The sequence below is a fragment of the Gymnogyps californianus genome, chromosome 10, assembly GCF_018139145.2.
Source record: "Gymnogyps californianus isolate 813 chromosome 10, ASM1813914v2, whole genome shotgun sequence".
NCBI lineage: Eukaryota > Metazoa > Chordata > Aves > Accipitriformes > Cathartidae > Gymnogyps > Gymnogyps californianus.
In genome coordinates, this window is record NC_059480.1 from 24081517 (window position 1) to 24103508 (window position 21992).

The 21992-nt window shown below is 41.5% G+C and overlaps 1 protein-coding gene across 2 annotated transcripts; it reads right to left on the reverse strand.

The window, feature by feature from the left end:
• Positions 1–611: 611 nt before the first annotated feature.
• Positions 612–20173, reverse strand: SEC62 (SEC62 homolog, preprotein translocation factor). 2 transcript variants are annotated; one of them, XM_050902876.1, is made up of 8 exons: positions 20137–20173; positions 11599–11707; positions 11097–11202; positions 8271–8481; positions 6555–6647; positions 3934–3994; positions 2859–2978; positions 612–2221 (listed from the first exon to the last, which is right to left on the reverse strand). In XM_050902876.1, the coding sequence occupies exons 1-8, from the start codon at positions 20170–20172 to the stop codon at positions 1755–1757; spliced, it is 1203 nt and encodes a 400-aa protein (XP_050758833.1). In that variant the 5' UTR covers position 20173; the 3' UTR covers positions 612–1754. The 2 variants fall into 2 exon arrangements, with proteins under 2 accessions (XP_050758833.1, XP_050758834.1); XM_050902877.1 differs by lacking the exon at positions 20137–20173 and adding an exon at positions 19246–19303.
• Positions 20174–21992: the final 1819 nt, after the last annotated feature.

The following is a 21992-nucleotide window of genomic DNA, read 5'->3' on the forward strand; positions in this document are numbered from 1 at the left end:
GTCAAGAGCGTCTTAAACCAGCTGCTTAAGCGAGCAAAAAGGCAGCTGTTGGTCAAGATGCTTCATCATCACATAATGCGTACCCGAGTAAGGTACTGAAGGCAGCAACAGGACTTGGTTAGCTGTTTTGATCAGTGATAACACACAAGTGTCCAGGAGTCAATCCGTTTAGGTAACGGGTCCTTTAATTTTTTGCTATATTGATAAAAAAGTGATCCAATTTATCTGTTTCCTTATGGAGTAAATATTCAGGAGATTTGAGAAGCAAATACACCATATCCATGAATTGTTTATCAACGCACCCATTATGATGTATATACTTGCACAATCTGAAAAATCAATATCTTCATCCAAAATGCCGATGCCGGAAGGAAGGGGAGGCAATTTAGGGTAGGGAAAAGAGTTCTCTAAGTCAGTTATTAAAACGTCAAGCTTACCCTTATCTTCTCCGAGTGGGTTCGGGAGACGATCAAATCTCTAGTTACTGTTAAAGTCATCTAGGGGAATGATGCCGAGTCTTAACTTCTTCAGTGCTCAGTTAACCCAAACATACAGTACGTCCTCCAAACGTCCAGCAGAAAGGGACGCGCAAGAGAAACTGCACAAACTACTCCAAGATATTTATAAACAAATTATTAACGGTCACTTCATATTAGCATCGAGTTACCTATATTTCTGAACAGACGAATACTCTCCTGCCTCTTCAGTTTCAAAAGTATTCCAGTTCCAGAATATAGAAAGTTTTAACATTAAGGCATACATACAGCTATGTTGTTTGCTTTCATTTAATAAAGATCAATTTGCTCATACTCAAATACATGGAATGTTGGCACAAAACTAAAGCTCTTGTGGAACAGCTACCAATCATACACAAATATTCTGTGAGGTCCTCTTGACTTGCATTTCTCTGATAGATACACCACAAAATGGCTTTAATAATACAAACTGAATGCTGGATCAAATCTCTAAATAATAAGTAGCAGTTAAAGTAAATGGTTTGCTTTATTTGTAAATTATGTACAGAATACTTTTTTTTTTTTTTTTTTTAAATCATGATGGAGCAGGAGAAAGAAAACAGCCATAATTTCCAAACCGCGCTGCTTCCTTCGCCTGCTGGAGATGACATCTTTCTCTGAACCAGATGCACAAAACCAGTTTGGATTTCCTCAGTTGCTGGCACACAGTCTGGAGAAACAGAGAACGCTGCAGCCAAATTCAGCACTACCAGCTTTTCTATTTTCAGCAAAATACTTCTGCTAAAACTAGTTTTCTTAGGAAAGTTTTCACAATCTTTTGAAAACAAAAATCAAGAAAAATATCAAGAAAGCTGTGGGCTAAGAAGGGCTTTACCTAACTAGCTATCGAATGAGCACAACTAGGAATAATCTGAGATTTGGTCATTCAACTTTTACCTGTTTTACAAAAGCAAGTTTGAGAAGCTAAACTAATGGACCAGGTATGCAAGTACCAGAAAACGTATGTTTTTCAGTATGTTTGAGGACGATCTGGGCAATCTATCTATCAATAGAAAACTTGTCAGATTGATAAAACTTCTGTCAATGGCTATTAATGATTAACATAGTACCAAGTAATCAAGTTAATGGTTAAAAAAATGAAGGAACTAGATATAAAACTGTTTGGTAACATGTATATTTCAGCAAACAAAGATGCTACGGTATGGTCTATGTTTTGGTGATCAGCCAACAAAGAAAATCCAACCATTTGCACATACTTAGTCCCAAAACCACAGTGAGTTATGATTTTTCATGTGAAGGCCTGCTTTCGGTATCTTCCTCCTCTTCCTCTTCACAATCCCCTTCATCTGTTTGCTGTTCCAGTTCCTCTTTTGTGATCATTTCAAAGTCGTTTCCATTTCCACTACTGTGCTGGGACCTGTCGTCTTCACGCCTGTCACTGTCAGTGTCTGAATGTCGCTCTCCTCCCGAGCCGTCTGTTCCCGAGTTCCTCGTTGCTTCTGTTTTCCCATCGTCGTCTTCCTTCTTCTCACTGTCTGATTTCTCCTCACTGTCGTATTTTTGCTGCTTTTTGGATTCCGATTTTTCCTCTTTCTTTAAGTCTGCTTTTGGTCCTTTGTATTCGTGTGTGTACAGGGGCCTGAAGGAGTCAATGAATCCCACGTCTGCTGTAAGATTTGGCAGGAACCAGAAGTGATGCCTTCCTCCAGTGATGAGCCAGATGATAAGGAACAGGATGCAGCGAGCTGTATTAAAAAAAAAAAAAAGGAAAATTGTGGGGTTTATTATAAACATCCACACTGTACAACTATGGTGTAAGAGACGTCCGCTACTAACACCCACCCCAAGCCAGGGACAGGGGTAACCTTGGGGGAAAATCTCTCATTCTGCAACAGCCCTGTGGAACAGTCTGTTCTTACCACGCCTCTCCCACCCCATTAACCACGTATCTCATCTATGATTTAGCTCTTCATCCCCTCTGCTGCAGAAATACAAGCCAAAGCAAGCTGTAAAATCCTGGTTACACCATTCTCACTGCTGAACCTGTTCTTATGTACAGTTCTTGGGTTTGGTTTGCCCCCCACCCCACCCACCCACCCCCCTTTTTTTTTTTTTAAACGGAGGCAGTAAACACATCTCCACTCTACAGGAAACGCGAAGAGGCGACACAAGCTTGCGCCTGCTTGCTTTCTGTGGCACAGCTCTGACACCCGGTGGCCAGGAGGGAAATACCCACACGGAATCAGTCTGGCTAGCGCTAGCAGCAGCGTCCCGGGCAGCGAGGCGGTCACTCACACATCTCAGACCACGTTTAAGCAGCAGGCTGTCTCTCTGCCCTTTTAGACTTCGCCTGCTGATAAAGTGACGATGACCGACACTTACCAACGGCAAGCAGAAGAATACTGGCGACAAAACAGCCGGCGCCTACGCTGAGGTAATAAACACCAACACGCATTTCTGCTGGCCAGAGCGGGAACAGGGTTGCAGCTATAACAGCAATCACTAAGTGGAAAGATAAGGAGAAAAGCATGAGAAGTGTGATTAGTTTTTCCTGGTACGTGTATAAAGGTTGTAGGCTTACCATTTATTCAAGGTACTGGCTTAGCATAGTATGAGTTACTGCTAGTATTTTAGGCCTTGACTGAAACGTTGTCTAGATTCACCGCTCCTGTTTTCATACTGGGTACAGAGAGACCACGTTCAGCAACTCTTAGTCAGCAGAGCAAAGAGAGCACCTCTGAGGAGGGGGCACGAGCAAAAAGGTGAGCAGGGAGCTGCCTACAGCCAGCGCAGCAGGAAACGGGCGCGGGGCGCTGGGGAGAGATGGTGGGAGCCCCAAGGACTGGTCAAAGGCCTGAATATGGCCCCAAGGGATGACAGGGATTCTCAGGAAAGGTGGTTCTCTCCAGGAGAGGGAGCTGGAAGGGACAGGTCAAGGGTGTTAGACCAGCAGTACGATGATCTGTTAGCTCACTGATGTCAGTTAACATCAGTACTAATTTGGATTAAAAAAATAAAATTAGCTGATTGGGCTTATCCTACACAAATAGAAGTTCTAGGGTCAGAAAGGTATCATTTGTAGTTTATAACAACGTGAACGATGTTAAAGGAATTATTGTATAACCCACATCTGCCTATTGGACAACTTAACTCGTTAGCTTAAAGCAACAGAAATAAACAGCTTGCAAACTTGTGCAAGTTCAGACATTTGCTAAAGCATGTTTCAGGTTTGCTTTTGTTTCATGGTTGTTTGCTTTTGTTTCATGGTTGTTTTGAACATGTGTAGCCGCTCCATCCTGAGATCAAAATTCATGTAACAGGATTGGTATCAAATCATGCCGACACTGAAAAGCAAAAGCTTTGTCCAGCAAAAAGACAAACTTCCCCAAGGCCAGACAGGCCTGTTGATACTGCGCCTACATTTGTGACGCGCTCACCAATATCTGCTCTTACTTACCAAGTACAAGTCCCATGGCAAAAGTTTTAAAGTGAACGGGGTCATAGATCCACACATACACCTACAACAGAAATAATGTGGTTTACACTCGGAAGACAAGCTCTCTGATAAACGACTTCGTTTATTCCCTCATCCAAATGCTTACTGCCACGCTGTAACGCTCATGCTGAACAAACGGCCCCGCGGTCAGTACCGTATCAGGGTAGAGGAGCAGGGCAAGGGGTCGCGTACCGTAGGCAGGGCTGTACTTTGAACCGGACTTGAAACAGGTTTCTGCCAGTCAAGGAAGTGCAAAAGGAGACAGCCAGCCAAGGGGCTGCAGGCCTGCGTGCCCACGCTGCCTGCCTTAGCTACGCGCCGATTATAATCTGAGCCTCATGGCAGGAGGCCTCAGGACACGGTGCTGCTGAGGCAGGAGACAGTGCGGAGCTGGCAGCGCACTGGCTGTGCTGGAGGCTTCCAGCTGGGAGGGGAAGAAGGAAGGGAAGGAGTTTCCACACTGTGTAAGAAAACCAGTGGAAATCTCAGACTGGATCTCTCCAAGAATTACTTCATGAAAGAAGTTGTACCCAGAGTAACTTAAGGGGACGTAAAATCCCAGGGAAAACAATCAGAGAGTAAAACTGATGGGGAAATGAAAGATTCAGAAATATCACTGAATCAAGGTTTGTTGTTATCTGTCTTTATTCATTAATGTTGTTCAGCATGAAGCCAAAAACCTTTTGTAAAGAAAATATTTCTCAGGTCCACCAAGTGGAAACAAAAAAATACTTCTAGCTTTGAAGAGACTCCCTTAAGAGAAAAAAATAGACCGAACATATGGAACAAGCAACCAGCTGAAACGCTCAATTCAGCTGAAGTCCCATTTGATGGCCTCAGACAAGCGTAATTGTACCCTCTCTTCCACAGCGCACTGTTACCTCAATGTCTACAGTTGCAACGCTCAGTACCAAATGTTTGTGTGAGAACCGTGGATCCATTTGAATCAGACCTGCCTAGCCTTATTAAAAAAAACTTCTTGGTAAAGTGCAGGATTTTCTGACCTAGAAAAATAGGATTTTTTTTTTCTTACAAAACTAAACAGTTTGAATCTTTGCTGTTAACTGTGAAAAGCTGCTGCTGATTACTAGAAACCAGCAACCCTCATAGCAGATGCGTTAATATGAAGTACCAGGAGGACACCTTAGAGGCAGTAATACAGTTTTTCAGTGTGATGCAACAAGTATTTAATATTCTACTTCTCACAGGGTGTGAAAGTTGACTACACGCAGGTGTAGCTCTGCTGCCAGTCAACTGTTCTGTGAGCCCCAACAAACTGAAGATCGTGACTGGTGACCAGGCAATAAAAGTGTGTGTAATATTCAGTTTTTGTAAGTGCAAAATAATGAAGGAAAGGGTAAAAACAGCTCTAATGTAAATACACAAGGATTGGCTCCAAGTTAGCTACTACTTAAAAAAACTCTTGGGAGTTGCAGTTCTTAAAAAAATGTCAGCTCATTAATAACCAAAAAAGTAAACGATGTTAAGACAAGAAGTAAGTACTGTTATACTGCAAATACAGTACTGCACCCTCATTTTGAATGCCGCATGCCACCCTGGTTACTCCATGTAAAAGACAACAGGGAGGATCAGAGGTGGGTGTGATTCTATACGAGGTGGGGAGAAACTGAGTAAGGCAGGTTGGAAAAGAACTGACTGAGAAGAGTAAAATAAAGATACATAAAGGAGGTACATTTTCCACACAAGTGATTTATTTACAGCATTCACTGCCATGTATGTTTTATAACCAAAGGTATACAAGAATCTTAGGGGAGATTCCAGTACAGTGACACACAGCATCAACACAGAGCACAGTATAATTTTGCTGAAGTAAAGACTGATCACTTATCCCACATCTTAAAAGCACAAACATGACTCTCTACATTACAAAGCTCTTAAAGAACTAAATTCTTTTGTCTTCCAGGAAAGCAAAGTACAGAGAAGTATTTAAGACCACAATTTCAGCAGTAAAGCCAGGATGAGAATGCAGGAATGCCTAAGTGTCACCTATCTGCTCAGATCACAAAGTCAGGCAGCCTCGGGGTGGCAGGTAGTTTTGATTTCCCCTCCTGTGATTGAACATCATATTCTAAAAGGCTTGTGTTTTGTTTAGAAATATTTCAGCATGACAATGGCCACAGGATAATGCGGGTGGGAAGGGCCCTCCGGAGGGCTCTAGCCCAGCCTCCTGTGAAAGCAGGGCAGCTGTGAGGCCAGCCCAGGTTACTCCGGGCTTTACCCGGTCCGGTCTCGAAAGCCTCTGAGGCTGCAGAACGGCTCTGGGCAGCCTGCTCCAGCACCCCCTTACACCCCGAGGGCAAACATTTCACCTCAGGGCCACTAACACGGAAACTACTGGCAATTACGTTTTCTTCTAGATGTTTTAAGTTACTGTCCTACAATTACCTCCCTCTAACCTCCTTGCAGATATCTAAAAGTCTGATGTTTCAAGATCAGCCATCACATTGCCATTAATTTTTCTTTCAACATGACAGGAAAGACTTTGCAGAAATCCAGTAAATTAACCTATTATCTGACAATAGTACATTGACACTAAGTTATAAAGTGCCCATAAATCTTACCTCATTTCCATCCAAGAAAACTTGGTCTTCATGTGGCTCAAGTTTAAATTTCCTCTTGGTTTCCTTTTTCTTGGGTGTTCCTGGGGTCTCATCCTGAGGACAAATACAAATTACACATATTAAAAAATAAAAAAAAAAAATTAAGAGGCTTTTAATTTCTAGTATTTTAATATATTGAGTCTGATAACTTTTCACACAGTTAAGACCATGTTCACACTTATTTTTTTTAAGTAAAAATGCTTTATTTCCTCCTGTGCTCATTTACTACCAACTGGATACCTCAAAAATAAAATTGTAAGGAAAGAGAAATTTTTTTTTTAGTTAGTGTCTGAGGACTAGACTATGACTTCAGGATTACATTATGTCTTCAAATGCATAGCACAGCTCCGCTGATATTAACAGAAAGTCTGCACAAAGATCAGGAACAGGGTACAACACTTCATAATCACTAACTTTATTAGAATTATCTGGTACCCTGGTGCCATATTTACCACATGGGCATCCTTTCAGAATCAGTTTTTGCCTGTTTATATTCTCTGTCCTCCTCAATCTTTTTGGATCTAGTGCTTCCTCCTCCCTGTCTCCTGCTTCCTTCTCTTGCTTATTTCTTTGCTTGAAATTAACTTTCTAATTTTTGTCCTGTGTTGTTGCTCAAATTACTACCCACTGGCTTATATCATCCACTAAAATATCAGTTCAATAAATAATGGTTAGTTTAAAAATTAACATTGCATTTAATAACGTAACTCTCCAGATGACAGGGAATTGGAGGAGTTCATAACTTTCATAATCAGCATTTTAAAGTACCTCAAGAGGTGGGTAATCTTATACGGGCTTCTATGTTTAGACTGCCAGCAAGATTGTTTTAATTCTTTTATCAGCCATGTAGCTTTCTTCTGAGATCTAGACCTTTGTACACGTCGCCTACACCTCTCACTAGACGTGCCGTTATTTCACTTAGGAGTGTCTGAATGGGAATAACTTTTGAGCACTATCCTACTAACTCTCACTGGGCTCACACCACTGTATATAGAAGAAAAAACACATCTCCTCGTCAAGTTTCTCCTGCAGATTCCTAACTTTGTAATTTAGGAATGCTGTTCTGCTAATAAAAATACATCGGGAATGAAAACATGAAAAAAACACGTGAAAACTTGTACAGTAATAATAGTTTGAACTTTAAAGAAAGTAAATCAGAAGTCTGTGAAAACTAGGCATTATGCAGCTTAGTAATGGAGCTGTCATACAAAACCGGCCCACTATTACAGAGCTATTTACAAGCACCAAGTATCAAGTATTACATTCCAAACATTCTTATTACCAAACATTGCAAAATTGTTTTTGTTTCACATGGGCAGCTGCCCTGTTTTCAGATGTTCTGTCACACGCGTATGTGTGTCTCTATGCTAACGTACGCTTGTACGAAGCCTGCTGCAGCTGAAGAGAAGTAGTTTTTGATTAACTCAGTCCACATTAGAAGATGATGAGGTACACAAAGGCCCAACTGAAGCTTCTTTTTTGATCTAGATCAAAATCAGAACAACTCCAAAGTTTAAAAAAAAAAAAAGGCAGCATATTTTAGAGATGAAAACAGGCAAAAAAAGGTATGTCGCATTTTAGAACAACCAACCGTATTTTTAAGCCAATGTATTCTTAACAATCAGTTAATGTGTTCTCTGTTACGCGTTTGTCCCTTCTCTTACAGATAGTACTTACCTTCTTACACTCCTCTTTTTCACCATCCTTTTTCTTTTCCTTTTCTTTCTCCTTCTTAGTTTTTTCATCTTTGCCGCTTTCCTTCTTGCTCTTTTTCTCCTCTTCTTTCCCACTTTCAGCCTTTCCTTTTTCCTTTTCTTTCTTTGTATCCTTGTCAGGTTTCATTTTCATCACTTTCAATGCTCGATGAAAGAACTGTTTTTTCAGGAGTCTTAAAATGAAAAAAGTTAAATGATACATTTAAGTGTGGCTGTGATGATAATGTTTACACTCAATTATATTATTAGATACCATTCTAAACTATCTATCTAATATAATCATGAGTAGTGTGATTGAAAGACAGAGGTCACCATCATCTGCTCTATTTACAACTAAATACACCAGACCTAATTATCCTGTGTCTCACCTCTCGCTTTGCTTTTTTTGTTCATCTGTTCAAAACTGGGTAAAACCCATGCTCTTCTGTGGCAGCATTTTGCATAGATATAAATAAATACACAAGATGTAGGATGGAGAAAGCCACCAGGTCAATTTAATTATCTTTCCCATTAATGCAACTCCATCCAATATTTATTTTCAAGTTCATGCCCATATATTTCATAGCAAAAATAAGAAAGCGGACATATGGCTTATCAAGTTCCTTGGTAAGCGGTGCACGATGAATAAAATCACCCTGTTGAGACTGCGGTACATATGCAAGCATTCCATTCATGGCAGCTACAACGATACCTTATAGCAAGCGTATCTATGGCCAGCGGGGCACCAGGAAGTTGTATTTGGTAGTCCTAAGGTTGCCACCACCGAGTAATGTCCTTGAAAGGATCACAACCAAATTCAGAACAGGAAGAGCAGTACAGAATACTGCTCTTCAGTCTGAGAGGAAGCAGTGGGGTGTGAAAGCCAAGCACACATTCACACCGAAAATCCTCATCCTATGCATCAAATCCATTTGATTTGTCCTTGATTTCTTTCATCTCTTGCTGCAGACCAAATCCTTATGCTGGACTACTTGTTGAATTAGGAAAACTCGCTAAAGAGAGAGAAATCATTCTACCAATTAAACTTATGTGCCTGCTGACTATCACGTAGAGTTGCTTCAGGTATATTAAAAAAACTTCCTTCAGACAACTGTTGACAAGGATTCTTTTTCTAGCAACAGAAAATCGCTTGTTTGGGAGAAACTACTTTTCTTCCCAGCTGGAAGTTTAGGGGGCTCAGTCAGGTATGGACAGGTCTGGCCTGCAGGACAGCTCTTTCACTTGCAGGAGCTACCTCTGCCTCTGATGGAATATAAAAAGACGGGACTGTGCAAGACCTACGTCTCAGGGCACGCAGCCACGGTATCAGTGCAGCCAACAGCCAGGTCCTGAAGTGGGACAGACCTTGACATGAGTAATGAAGTCCAGACTGCTTGCTGATTCCTGACTCGTTAACCCTCTATCGATCTGCTGAACAAAGCATTATTGGTGTGGCTTATTTGTGAACAAAACCCCTCAAAAGAAAACTTACTGAACTTAGATCAATATATAAGTGCACCAGGAGACCTTATGTACTGGAACAGCATTATGAATTCAGTTAGTAACTTCTTTTAAATATGCAACTGATCGATGCAGTTGACACAGGATGAAGGACTAGGATCTGCTATTTGTTTTTTGTTTGATAGGGCAGGTAAAATAGCCACACCAAGAGAGTTAAGGTACTTGTTTTTAATATGAATAAGAGCCTAAGCAGCCTCTTACACTGAAGGGATTATTTTTGCATTAAGATATTCCTCCATCCCTTCCAGAAGGCAAAGAAAGCAGACAGTGCTCATGTTTAAAACTCTGAAAACACCTTCAGTGACCAAAAGTGGCCTAAGCATTATTAGCAATATAAAAGCAAGAGAAACCAAACTGCAGACATGGTATGGTGCCAAATGGATCATCAGGGCACGAAATGATACTGGTGATAAAAATCAGTGCCAGAGAACAGAGGGTTGAACTGATTTTCTTTGCACACTGCCCAGGCATTCTTTACACTGCTGGAGCTGAAGGACTTAACCAACTGTCATCTCAACCGATGCTTTAGTAACTGAAGAACAAACACACAGACTCCTACCTCAGTCCAAAGACTCTGGAAGGGAAAACTTACTTTTCTGCTTGCATTAAAATAATGTTTTTTTCTAAACTTTCTGGAAGAAATCAGCAAAAGGATTAAAGTTCGAACACAGAATCAGCCCTGCCTCAGCCCTGGAACTGGGGAGAAGAATCTCACCTTGCTGGATGGCTATCTAAAAGAGGCCAGAAAAAAGAGACTAAATATTAGTCATATTCTTCATTTCTAAGTAGCTTTCGCAGAGCTCTCCAAGTGTAGACAGTCCTCTTAACCCTATGTGTCTGCCCCAAATGACGTATAGTCAGAATGTGCCATTCATCTAAACAAAGCACTTAAGAGTACACTAAGCAGCAGGGACATACCATTTGAGAGGCATAAATTGAACCTCCAAGTCCAGCTTCTGCCATGATGGCAGACGAGGTCTGCAGGAAAGAGACTTGAGAGCTCTGACCCTACTAACTTAAAATAACTATAAAATTTAGGAAAATCGTTTTGTTCATCTTGCTGCCCCAAGCAGCATAATGAAAGCACAAGAGAGTTTCAAGAACAAAGATGATGAAACTACATTGTTTCCACCCTCAAACACAGTAATAAAAATGTAGTAATTATTTTTACATACAACCACAAATGTTTTAAAATGCACGAAGCGTAAGTGAAATTGGTTCCTAAATAACTAAGACATCTTGACAACTATACTCATTAATGAAACTGATGAATTAGGCTAGGTCATACCTGTTGCAGTACTCAACTACAGACTCTCGGGTTGTAAATAAAGCCTCTTCTCCTTTCTTTGCCTTTGCCCATTTAGAATCCAGGAGGCAATCCACAGCTTTTGAGGCTAGAGGGAAAAATGGAATAAAAAAATGCATTAATGACATTTATTTTAACATTTAGTCTACATTCCTTGAACCAAACCAACCAGTCAGTCAGTTCTGGTGATGTTCCACATCCTCTCAATCTTTAAAGTAAGACAAGCCACTATTCTGAAATACAGCACTCTTGACAGCTACACACCTTTAAATCACAGAACAAAAAGTTTATTGTGTTTACTTCAGGCTGGTAAGATTAATTTTATGGCTATCTAATGCCTACATAAGTTTTCAAAACCAAACTGTAAGATCAGTACTTATTAGATAAAGCACTAATAATAAAAACAAAACAGCTTTCCCCCCCCCCCCCCCCAGTACAATGTTAGAAGAAGAAAGTTTCATTCTCTGGTTAAAAGTAACCCTACCAATAAAATAATCAACTCGGTGGCCCATCATGTTGGTGGATTTTGTTGGACAGTTGAAACGTAAGTATTTAGCAACAGCCTTCTCCTCTTTGAATGGCTCACCAACCTCCTACAATAGTAAAAGTCCAAAATTAATACAGTTTTAAACACATGGGAAAATCACTCATTTGGGCTCAAAAATCAGACATTGCAAAGTCCTCGTTATTTTACGGCAATATATAAATAACAAAATGTAAAAGATGTGAAAGCAGGTCATTTTTCCCAAGAACTTTCTGTCTACATAAAGCAAAAAAGCAGGAATTCTTAAGTTAGATGATCTGAAGGTAACGACTACGAACTCCTTTAACAGCTCTGTAAAAAGAGCGAACTAAAGGAGGAACTAAGAGGAAAGCACTGGGCACACGGCAAGCTGCTTAAGGCACACAAGCTTGGATGAAAACAGTTGTGAAGCGAGAGCAAAGAAAAACAACAGAGTGAGGAATGAGCATGTATGAGATGTCAGCGATGCAGGCATATTGACAGAATACAAAGCAGCTTGAATTTCATGTGAAAGAGGAGAAAACCATGTCGAAAAGAAGTTGAAAGATTTGGCTAGAAAATTTCAGTACCACTGCATGACTATAAAATGACTTAAACTTCAGAGTACCGTTGAGGAGATTCTTCCCATCTAGAGACTAGGAACATCAGTATGAAGCACAGCAGGATGAAGTACACGAACGTCAAAACAGCCGTTTTAGGAAAAGGGAGCCCTTTGTCTGCACGCATTCATAAATTCTGTACATTTACCAACTTGCAGAGAGGTAGCAGAATTCAAAGACTTGTAAGACAGAAGGATGGAGACGGGCTTTTTCAACTATGTAAAATTAAGACCTAGTGTTTGTAAGCAGGAAACAAAGACCTTTCTAATGTTCCTGCTTCACAAAAACATATCTGAAACAAGCATTTGGCATATTACACTGACTCATGCAAACTTCCTCAAAAATTCATTTCAGTAAGAGTGCTTTTAATCAGTAAGGCTTAAGTCTCCAAATCCCCCCGCTACTCACAGATCAGTAACACAGAAACACCAGGACATCTTTTCAGACTGGCAGTACCTTTTCTGTACCTATTCTCTTCATGCTGGCCAAAGAAATAGATTACAGAAGCCACAAAACATCTTGGTGATTTACAGGAATATAGAGAATTCAAAGATTCTATTTAAAGACATAATGTTTTTAAAGGTCAATAAACGTACACAACTTCCATTACCGCTTTTAAGATGTATAATCATAACATCGCAAGCAGCATGTTAAGTGGAAATGCAAGGTCAAATAGATGTTGTTACACCAGAATAAAACCTTCAAATGGTGAGAGTTGTTAATTTTCAACAGTTTGCACAGCTAACTTTCAATATCGACTGGTTAATGAATTATCCTTCTAGATGGGATTGATGTTTTTCCTACCTGAGGACAATTTTAAAGATAATAATATAGACATAAGATATCCGAATGACCAAAAGGACTCCGTAGTTCGTTAGTTCTGAGATTACTGACATTTTTTAAAGCCTAAATTTTTTATATGTATGCAGAAATACGCTCTCATACTCACCAGTCAAACAGTTTGAAAAACATATGCCTAAATTAAGTCAGATGATCCTAACAGTCCTCATATAGATTAAATTAACTCTTTCTCTAGGTTCAATCCTTTTTTTTTCCCCCCAATTTTAAAAATCTGTATAACTCGGGAAAACTATTCACTAACCGACAATGCATGTATGCACATAATTTATATACTGTAGTTTGATTTCCCCTTATATGGTACAACTGTACCATATAACTGGTAAATCACTGATGATACTACCTAGTTTGGTACCAAAACAGATTTGGTTTAATAGCAACAAAACGAGTTACAATGCATTTAAAGAAAATGAGTGAATGTTTAAAGAAAATGAGTGAATGTATACCATCGTTACCATATGACACATGCGCTAAGGTACCATGGAGACTGATGACTACATGCAGCAACTGAGTTTCAAAATAATGCTTTTCTAACATTTCCTACCAGCAAATTAAACTTAGAACAACAACTCGCAAGGGCAAATGTTCTTCTTCACAGCACAGACCATAAAACAGTCAGAGAGGCTACAGATATTTGCATCAATGTTAATTCCTCTGCTAGGATTTTTCTTCTTCCTTCGTAAAATATTTATGATTCTGCTAGGTCATGTGATGCGCTACACAGGCAGTGGATAGCACCAGATTTTCTTTTTTTTTTTTGAGTGGTCCTTACTACCTATTGCTTTGTCCTTTTCTGTGGGATAGTTTCACAACATCTCAAACAACAAAAGCTTCCCTGTGAGAGAGTCTGCCACAGGTTAACTGAGCTCATTCTGAGAAAGTTTCCCCTGCAATTTAATCCCCATTTTTCATCCTCTTTTCGTCCCTTTATTTGCAGAGCCAGGCTTCTGTCAAAATATTAAAACAGATGACAGAAAATAACATTACATTTCATCATAAACTGAAATCAACAAAAGCACTGAACATTTCAGTATCCTAAGCACAACTTTTTAAAGATGCAGTTCAACTGATCTTTACGTTCAGTTGTAAAAATAGCCAAAACCCAGGCATTTTAAGCCTCCTTGTACATTTAGAAAAAGATTATACTAATGAATCAAGGGGTAGTTCTCAATAAATTATAAAGCTTTAAAACAGATGACACAGCCTTAAAAAGCATATGAAAACTTTCTGATATTTAAAGTTTGCTTTTATAGGAAAGACAGATTCAAGAAACATCTCAGGCAATATATTTCTGGAATGTTGTAAAATGTCTTCTCAGTTAAAATTCTATGATTAAACTGTTTTCAATTAATAAAAAATAGGATAGCGTCAAGCTTCCAAATACTTCTGCTCTAGATTTTGTTTTAGGCCCTTGCATCTACTTTATCTATCAAAAAATGCATGTTGTCACTAGACAGCATGTAAAATTTAGATATTTATGATCCTTGACAATATACAAACTCTGGAAGAATGCCATTAAAAATGAAATCAAATGCAATTTCTTATTTCTCTAGACAGAAGAACTCCATCTACAGGAAGACAGGAAAAGCAGTGCTCAGCCTACCTACTTACTAGAAATGCACTGACATTTTAAAATTTTTAGGAATAGTTCTCAAGCATTTCTATCAAAATTCTGCCCTATATGAATTCATAAAACAACGTTGAGATTTTCAAACCCAGGGACCTTCCAGACCCACTGAAGTGAAAGGAAAACTCTAATCAAATTAGTTTTTTACCATTATCTCCCAAATCAAAGTATAGCACAGTGCATTCTGAACTTCCTTCAATACACCGATGTAGTTCCCAGTTGATTCAACCTCCAACTGGGACTGCAGCAGCAGAGGCCTGTATACATTAAAAATAAAAACATTGGAACTGAGCTATTAAAACTAGCGTGCCCATGAGCTTCCTTCTCCCTCTCATCTCTACCTAAGTATGACTTATTCAGGTTCTCTTACTCCTTGGAACCACTCAATGGATGTCAAAAGGCCAAAGCATATTTGTGGTCTGAAATTTCACTCTTTTTTTTTTTTTCCTCCTTTGCATCACAGTTGCGAGAACAACAGGCACAACCCAAGACAGGATGATTTCCTTCCACAACATTGTAATGTAAACAAGGTTTCTGGAAAATCAGAACAAAGTAAATGATGACTATCACTAACAAGACAAGTTATTTCATGTGCAGACAAACGCATTTCAAGGATTTATGTTTCTCTGTTTTAAAGGGGTCATCAAAATTCTTTTATTTCAATAAAATTAGTACCTAGTTTATTTCTTTGCTCCTACATCCGAGAACTTAGATTTTCAGAACACCATCCCTCACAGAAGACTTCTGAAGCCTCACAGTTTATACAGTTTTCAGATGAGGAAAAGAAGAAATTTAAGCACATTTGTCATGTGCAGCCTGTTTTTCAAGCTGAGAGGCTATGTCAAAAGCGACACCATGTCAACCCATGTTCCATTCCTCATACCTCTCCTCATGTTATAAGGACACTACAACTGCATTAACATTATCTTCTCTGAAGATGGTCTGAGCACATCAAAGCTTGAGCTGAATCACAAAATTATCTTTTTCCTTTCCCTGTTCATCCTCAGGACCTTAGACTAGAAGATGTTCTGTGGCAGGAGAGTGGGTACTCCTCATCCATCCTGCTGAAACATTTATACTTTGCCTAAAATAAATCAAGGTGCAGTAGGACAGAGAAATAGCACACAAATTAGCCTAATTCAATAGATCACTGGGTGGGAGTGGGTAGGGGGGAAACAAACACATTAGGGTCTTAGGACTTCCTGTTAGGACTCCATCTATATTTTCTTCAATGACTAATAAACATAAAATTGTCCGACTCTTGCACTGATGACCAGTACATGGATTGCCCGAGGTCTCTTAAAAGAAACTGTGGCAGAGCCATGCAGAGAAACCAGTTCTTCTGGATTACCGTGGCTGTGTGCTAGCCACAAGACATTAACTTTTCTTTACAGAAAAAGATTAACAGATTTTTTTTTTTTTGTCCTATACATATCCTATAAAAATAGAAGTATTTGTTTTCTTCCTTCTTTTCAGCCATCACTGATTTTTTTTGAGCAAAAGCTGTAAACACGTAGAGTTCTAAAACACATGTCAAAGGAGCAATGTATAGTATTTTGAAGCCATGCCAGCTTCAGTCCTCTTCTAACCCTAGGCCAGTTGTTTCGACTTTTTCCCTTCCCACCTTCAAAAACGTAACTCAGATTTTCGGAAGACAGCGATTCTTGTTTTAATGACAAGTAGGGCTGCTACTTTTAATTCCTATTTTTCTGCGGTTCCCCTCCCCTCAATCTTTGTTTCCTCCTCCTCTATCACCTGATACTACTCACTTTTGAAGAAGTTATTTAGCCATTCTCCTTTGTTATCATCCCACTCAGCTTTACTAGAATTTATAAGAAAATAAAGACAAACGGGCAAGCTGGATTAAAATCTGCGTTACTGGAAAACCATTGCATTGTCATTTCTGAAGATCCTTTCCATATTCATTCACAAAAAAACTGTAGCACAGGAAGCAGCAATGCAGCTGCTGCACATTTTCCTTCCAGCAGAGCCCAAATCAAGACATGACAGAACTGCAGGCTACAACAGTTATTAACTAGTTAACTACTATTGACTAGTAGATGTCCTTCATCAGAGGAATCTCAAAGCTTGAATCCAGTGATTCAAAAGGAAAAAAAAAAGTCAACAAGGAAGGTACGTGTCATTAATGGCATGTACACGGCATTGATGCCACCTCAGCCATCAATTTGCAGTGAGCCATTTGCCCAAGAACTGCCCAAGAACTGTTTTCTCTATTCATAAGAGCAGTATTTATACGCATTAACATTTCTAGAGTAGAGGACGCAGCACTAAGGTGCTATGCAAGTGCTATTAATCGCAACGCAAAGATAAACAAAACTTCACATGGGCAGAATAAAACTGTGCACAATGGAATCCGGCCAACGTAATTAAAACGTAATGCCTACTTAACACTCAAATTGCAGACCTGCTAACAAAGTGCCACGTGTTACCCAGCTGAATGCTTGTCAAAGTAACCAACTTGGAAGACGTTGTGCTTAAGTGAGTATTTCAGGATACATACGGAACTGTATTTTTTTTCCAAGAAATGAAATAGCTTTGATCAGGTTGCTGGAGTTAACAGGCAAAGACATCTCCCATCTTTTGAGATGTATCTGTCCAAAGAAAAAATATTAAACTAGCCATCAGACAACATATGTTGCTTTTCTTTTAATAAGTCTTTTATATATAGCAAGTATTCTTGATTTCAGAAATTTGAATCATGTGGGAGCCCACTGGCTTGAGCAATCTGCATCCTACAGACCAGTCTCTCTTCACTACTGCATGTCTGAAGTAATGTCCATGTTGATTACAGTTAAATTACCGTCAGGAACGACACTTCGAAAACTTTACCTCTAAAATGTCTTTATTCATTTGAAGTTAAGATTTTCGCAACTTCCATAACTTTCAGCTTGTTGCCAGAGTCTAAGCTATGCAATACAGACAGGGCAATGTGTCTTTTTATGAAAATGCGTTCTATAAAACACATCCTTCCTGTTACCACTACCGATGGAAAACACAGAAAGTAGGCTTGACAGAACTTTTAACTGTTTTGAGACTTTTTTCATGTCTCATCTCATGTGTAGCTAGCTGACCTAACTACCATGATTCCAATCTTGATGGCAGCCATAAAATCCTATAAAAATTATTCAGAACCCAGGTTCTGTACACATAGTATTTGTAATTGAACTCTAGTACATCAGCCTCTTCCACAGCTAAATACACCGACTCCTCCTAAGAACGTTACTCGTCAAGAAATACAGCTCTGCTTAATGACAATGGGGTATTCACGTCAGACTTGCATACAGTATGATAAACGGTCTCTTTATTAAGAGGTACACATCACCCTAAAATAACTACACACTTCTAAAGCACTTGAAACACCTACAAATAAAAATCCCACACTTCATTTTAAAAGACAAAACTTGCAGCATTATCCTGAAACATGATAATCATACTGTAACTATGCCAATAAAGTTCAAAGAGCTTAAAAAAAAAATATCCCAAAACCAACTACCAAGAAAAATACATGTTGTTTTATTCACTGACCAATTAAGAACACTCTTTGGGCATTCAACACTATTCTTTGTTCGCTGTCTTGTCTTCCCATTGTTGTTGACATACACTGGGAAAATACTAAGATGCAATACACGTTTATCTGCATAATTATATCACAAATTTAGGCCACAATCTTAAACCTTAAGTGTTAACACCCAGACATCGATTTAATTACTAACAATCCAGGAAACACTTTTACTGCTAACAGGCTGGAAATTAAGCATGTGCTTAAGTGCCTGAAAGACCACAGCCTTGGGTATTACACAAAACATTAAATTACATTTAATTTGGTTTTGATGGATGCTTTATTGAGCTGTTGTCATCCTTGTTAAGGGACAGTCTATAACGATTATGCAAAGAGAATAATTCTGTAATGTTTTACGATAATTCACTGAATGCCTGTGATTGATAAGGCTTGCTTAACAAGACTTTGATTAATTACTCTTTGCATTTCTGCCCCCCCCCCCCGCTTTGAATTAGAGGGAAAAAAAGGAACCATTACAAGTACAGGCACATCTCCATCTTCTTGGGGGAAGGGAAAGTGGGCTGGGAAGCGAAAGGATGAGAAAGGAGAGAGGGCAACCAAGCAGGATGACATATGAAGTGTACATTAGATTGTTGAATGGCTCTATGATTTCTCCTGTGATTATCTCCACTCACAGCAGAGCAATAAATCCCAAACAAACACTATTTAGGCTTAGCGTTAATAATACATAACAGTAACATGCATTATAGTAACTGATGCTGTAACTAAGCCCAAAACATGCATTAAAAACTCTGTAAAACTCACTGTTAAAGTTATATATTGAGAAGTCCAGACTTCCAGGTAAGTGAAAATACCATCACTTTGCCTTTAAGTGACACCACATAATTATCACTACATTTTAACATGATCTCAAAGCTGATTAGGTCTATTTTTAGACGCGGTTATTTGTTTATGTTTTCTAAAAACAAATTTCCTTTCCTTACCACATCGTTTCCTGGCTGAGGCACGTTTGTTTTTAAGATGCTTATACCATCTGTCCCATGTCCTTTGCTTCCGAATCACTGGAACAGACACGCTGGGTGTCAGCTCTAGGCTAAAGGCATGGGTATTTTGAGTGTTGTTACACCACATTAAGCTATCGCTCGAGGTTGGTAACGGGTGAGATCCTAAGTGCAATACGGCGATTAAAAATAGGTAACAGCTGGAAATCTCACCCTCCGGTCATCCAGAAAGACGATGTACTTTTGAGGGCGCAGACCCCATGAGGACAGAAACGCCGGGCCCTCGGATAAACGGGAGGCCGGGGCTAATGGATGGGCCGGAGTGCCCCGCCGGCCGCCCCTCAAACCCCGCCGCGGCCGGGGCGGCAGCCGGTGCTGGGGGGCCCGGGGCGGCAGCGTCTGCAGCACCCCCGAAACGCTCCTACCCGCGCTTCTCCGCCGCCGCGCAGCGGGCTCCAGCTTTTCTCAGTATTTAGTAGGATTTACGAATTTGCTAGAAAATTCTGAGGAAAACCTGTCGCCCAGTGCCAGCCCGGGCTTTTACCGAGCTCCTGTGCGGCGCTCCCCCCGCGCTCCCGGCGCCTGCGGGGCTCCCGCTGCCCCCGCGGCGGCCGAGATGAGGGCGCTTCCCTCAGCGCCGGCTCCCGCGGGCCGCCCGGCACCGCCCGCCGCCGCCACCTCGCAACGGCACGGCGTCGGGGCGGGGAGGCCGCAGAACCGGGGCGGGGGGGGGGGGGAAGCCCCTTCTGAGGGGCGGCCGGGCCACCCCGCGCAGCCCGCCCGGAGAAGCCGGGCCGCCCTGATGGCGGGGAGGGGGGAGCTGCCGCCTGAGGAGGGGGCGCGAACCGGGCAGGGAGGGAAAGGCTCGGCTACCTGGATCCGCTTCCTGTGCCTCCGCCGCTCCGCCATGTTGTCCCCGTCTGCTCCGCCGGTGACGTGAGCCGGGGCGGGGGGGGGCGGCGGTGGCCTCGCGAGAGGCGGCGGGAGCCGGCGGAGGGGCGGGAAAGCCGCGCCCCCTCAGCCCCTCACCGAGCGCGGCGGTAGCGGAGAGGCCGCCCCTTCCCTCAGCCCCCTCAGCTCGCCTCGACGGCCGCACCGCGCCTCGCCTCGCCTCAGCCTTCTCGCCGGGCGGTGCCGGGCTCTGAGGGAAAGCCGGCTCGCAGCATCCCCGCGCTGGGTCTCCGCTCTGGTGGGCCTCCCCGGCTCAGAGGCATCGCTGCCCGCCCGCGGGCCGAAGGGCCGGGCTGGTCCCGCTTCGGGCTGTCAGGCCCCCCCCCCCCCCCCCCCGCAGCAGTCCGGTTAATCAGAAACTCCCCGCGGGGGAGATGCAGCCTCTCTTGCTCCTGTACCAGGGCCTCACTCCGCGGTGCTCAGGCCCCATCGTTTAAAGTCCAACTCCCAAATCGGTTCTGAGGTCTCTCGCCGCTCGGTTCCCTCGCAGGCAGCCGAGGTTGCGCGTCAGGGCCTACCCGAGGCAGGAGGCAGCGATCCAGCCGCATCCTGGCCATGTCTGCAGGCTGGACGAGGCTGCGGTGCCCGTCGGCGCTCAGAGGTGTCGCTTGGTACCTGAAGAGCTTGCCCATCCTGCTGGAATAAAGGTGCTCCAGCTCTTTGGCAGTAAAAATCTATGCGTTTAGTTTTGATACTCCTAAATAGGACGTTAGGCCCTAAAGATGCTTGATGTAGCAGGCCTTTGTTAGTTGTTACCTATTCAAACAGTCTCTGATCACTCAGACCTTCTCATATACTTACAGAATTAGATTCACAAAGCAACATATATAAAGTAAAATGGCCTTTTGTCAGAGGTTGTCCCGCGTGCTTTTGCTATGAGGTCACTCAAGTTAGCAAAGTGTATAATGGTTTATCCTGGCTCCGTGTTTCCAAACCACACCCTGGCACTTTGGGATGGAAAAGTATGTGCAGTGCTGTATCGTCTTGTCCAGTCCTTTAAAATCTTGTTGCCCCTTCCTGTTCCTACGATTTTGGAACGTCTCAGATTGAAAACGAGGTCATTAAAAACCTAAAATTGTTTCCAGCAGCTTATTTGCCCCCGAGTCACCATGCCAGTTTTTGTGCTTTTTCTGGTACGACATCTTTTTCTTTTGAATGTTTTCCTCTTGCTGTTGCTGGGCAGAAAATCTATACAAGTTACAAATTAAGCTGACTGACTGCAGAGTGAATGAACTATAAAAGTGTAATTCCAAAGATAAAATTGTAGATATCAGGAATTAAAGTTTTTATGGTCACAATAAAACAATGCCTTGTAAAAAGCAGGCAAACTGCATTTATTCAAAAAATACGTTTTTAAGTTGGCAATCATTTCAACAGTTATTTCATGTGCCTAACTTACAGTAACATGAAAGCACATCTGAAATGTAGGCTTTCTTGTGGAATAACTTTTAGCCATCTGTAACTTGGCGGCTTGCTAATAATACACAGTGCCTGCAGTAAGGGTTTTAGCACGGCGTAGCTCAGAGCCCCTCTGCTATCCCTGCATAGGCACAAGCTGAACTTCAGCTGTGAAACTCCTTCCTGCTCTATGGGAGAGGCTGTTTGGAACTGTGCTCCTGTCTGCTCACTGCCCTCCACGTGAAGAGTGCAGTCGCCTCCTGATGGGTCTCATTCCAGATCATCATCCCTCATACCTCTACTTCTAGGTTCTTTTAAGGTCTTACTTCCCATACGCCTTCTGTGTCTTGGAATCTACTGCTGATTCATAAACCCACCTT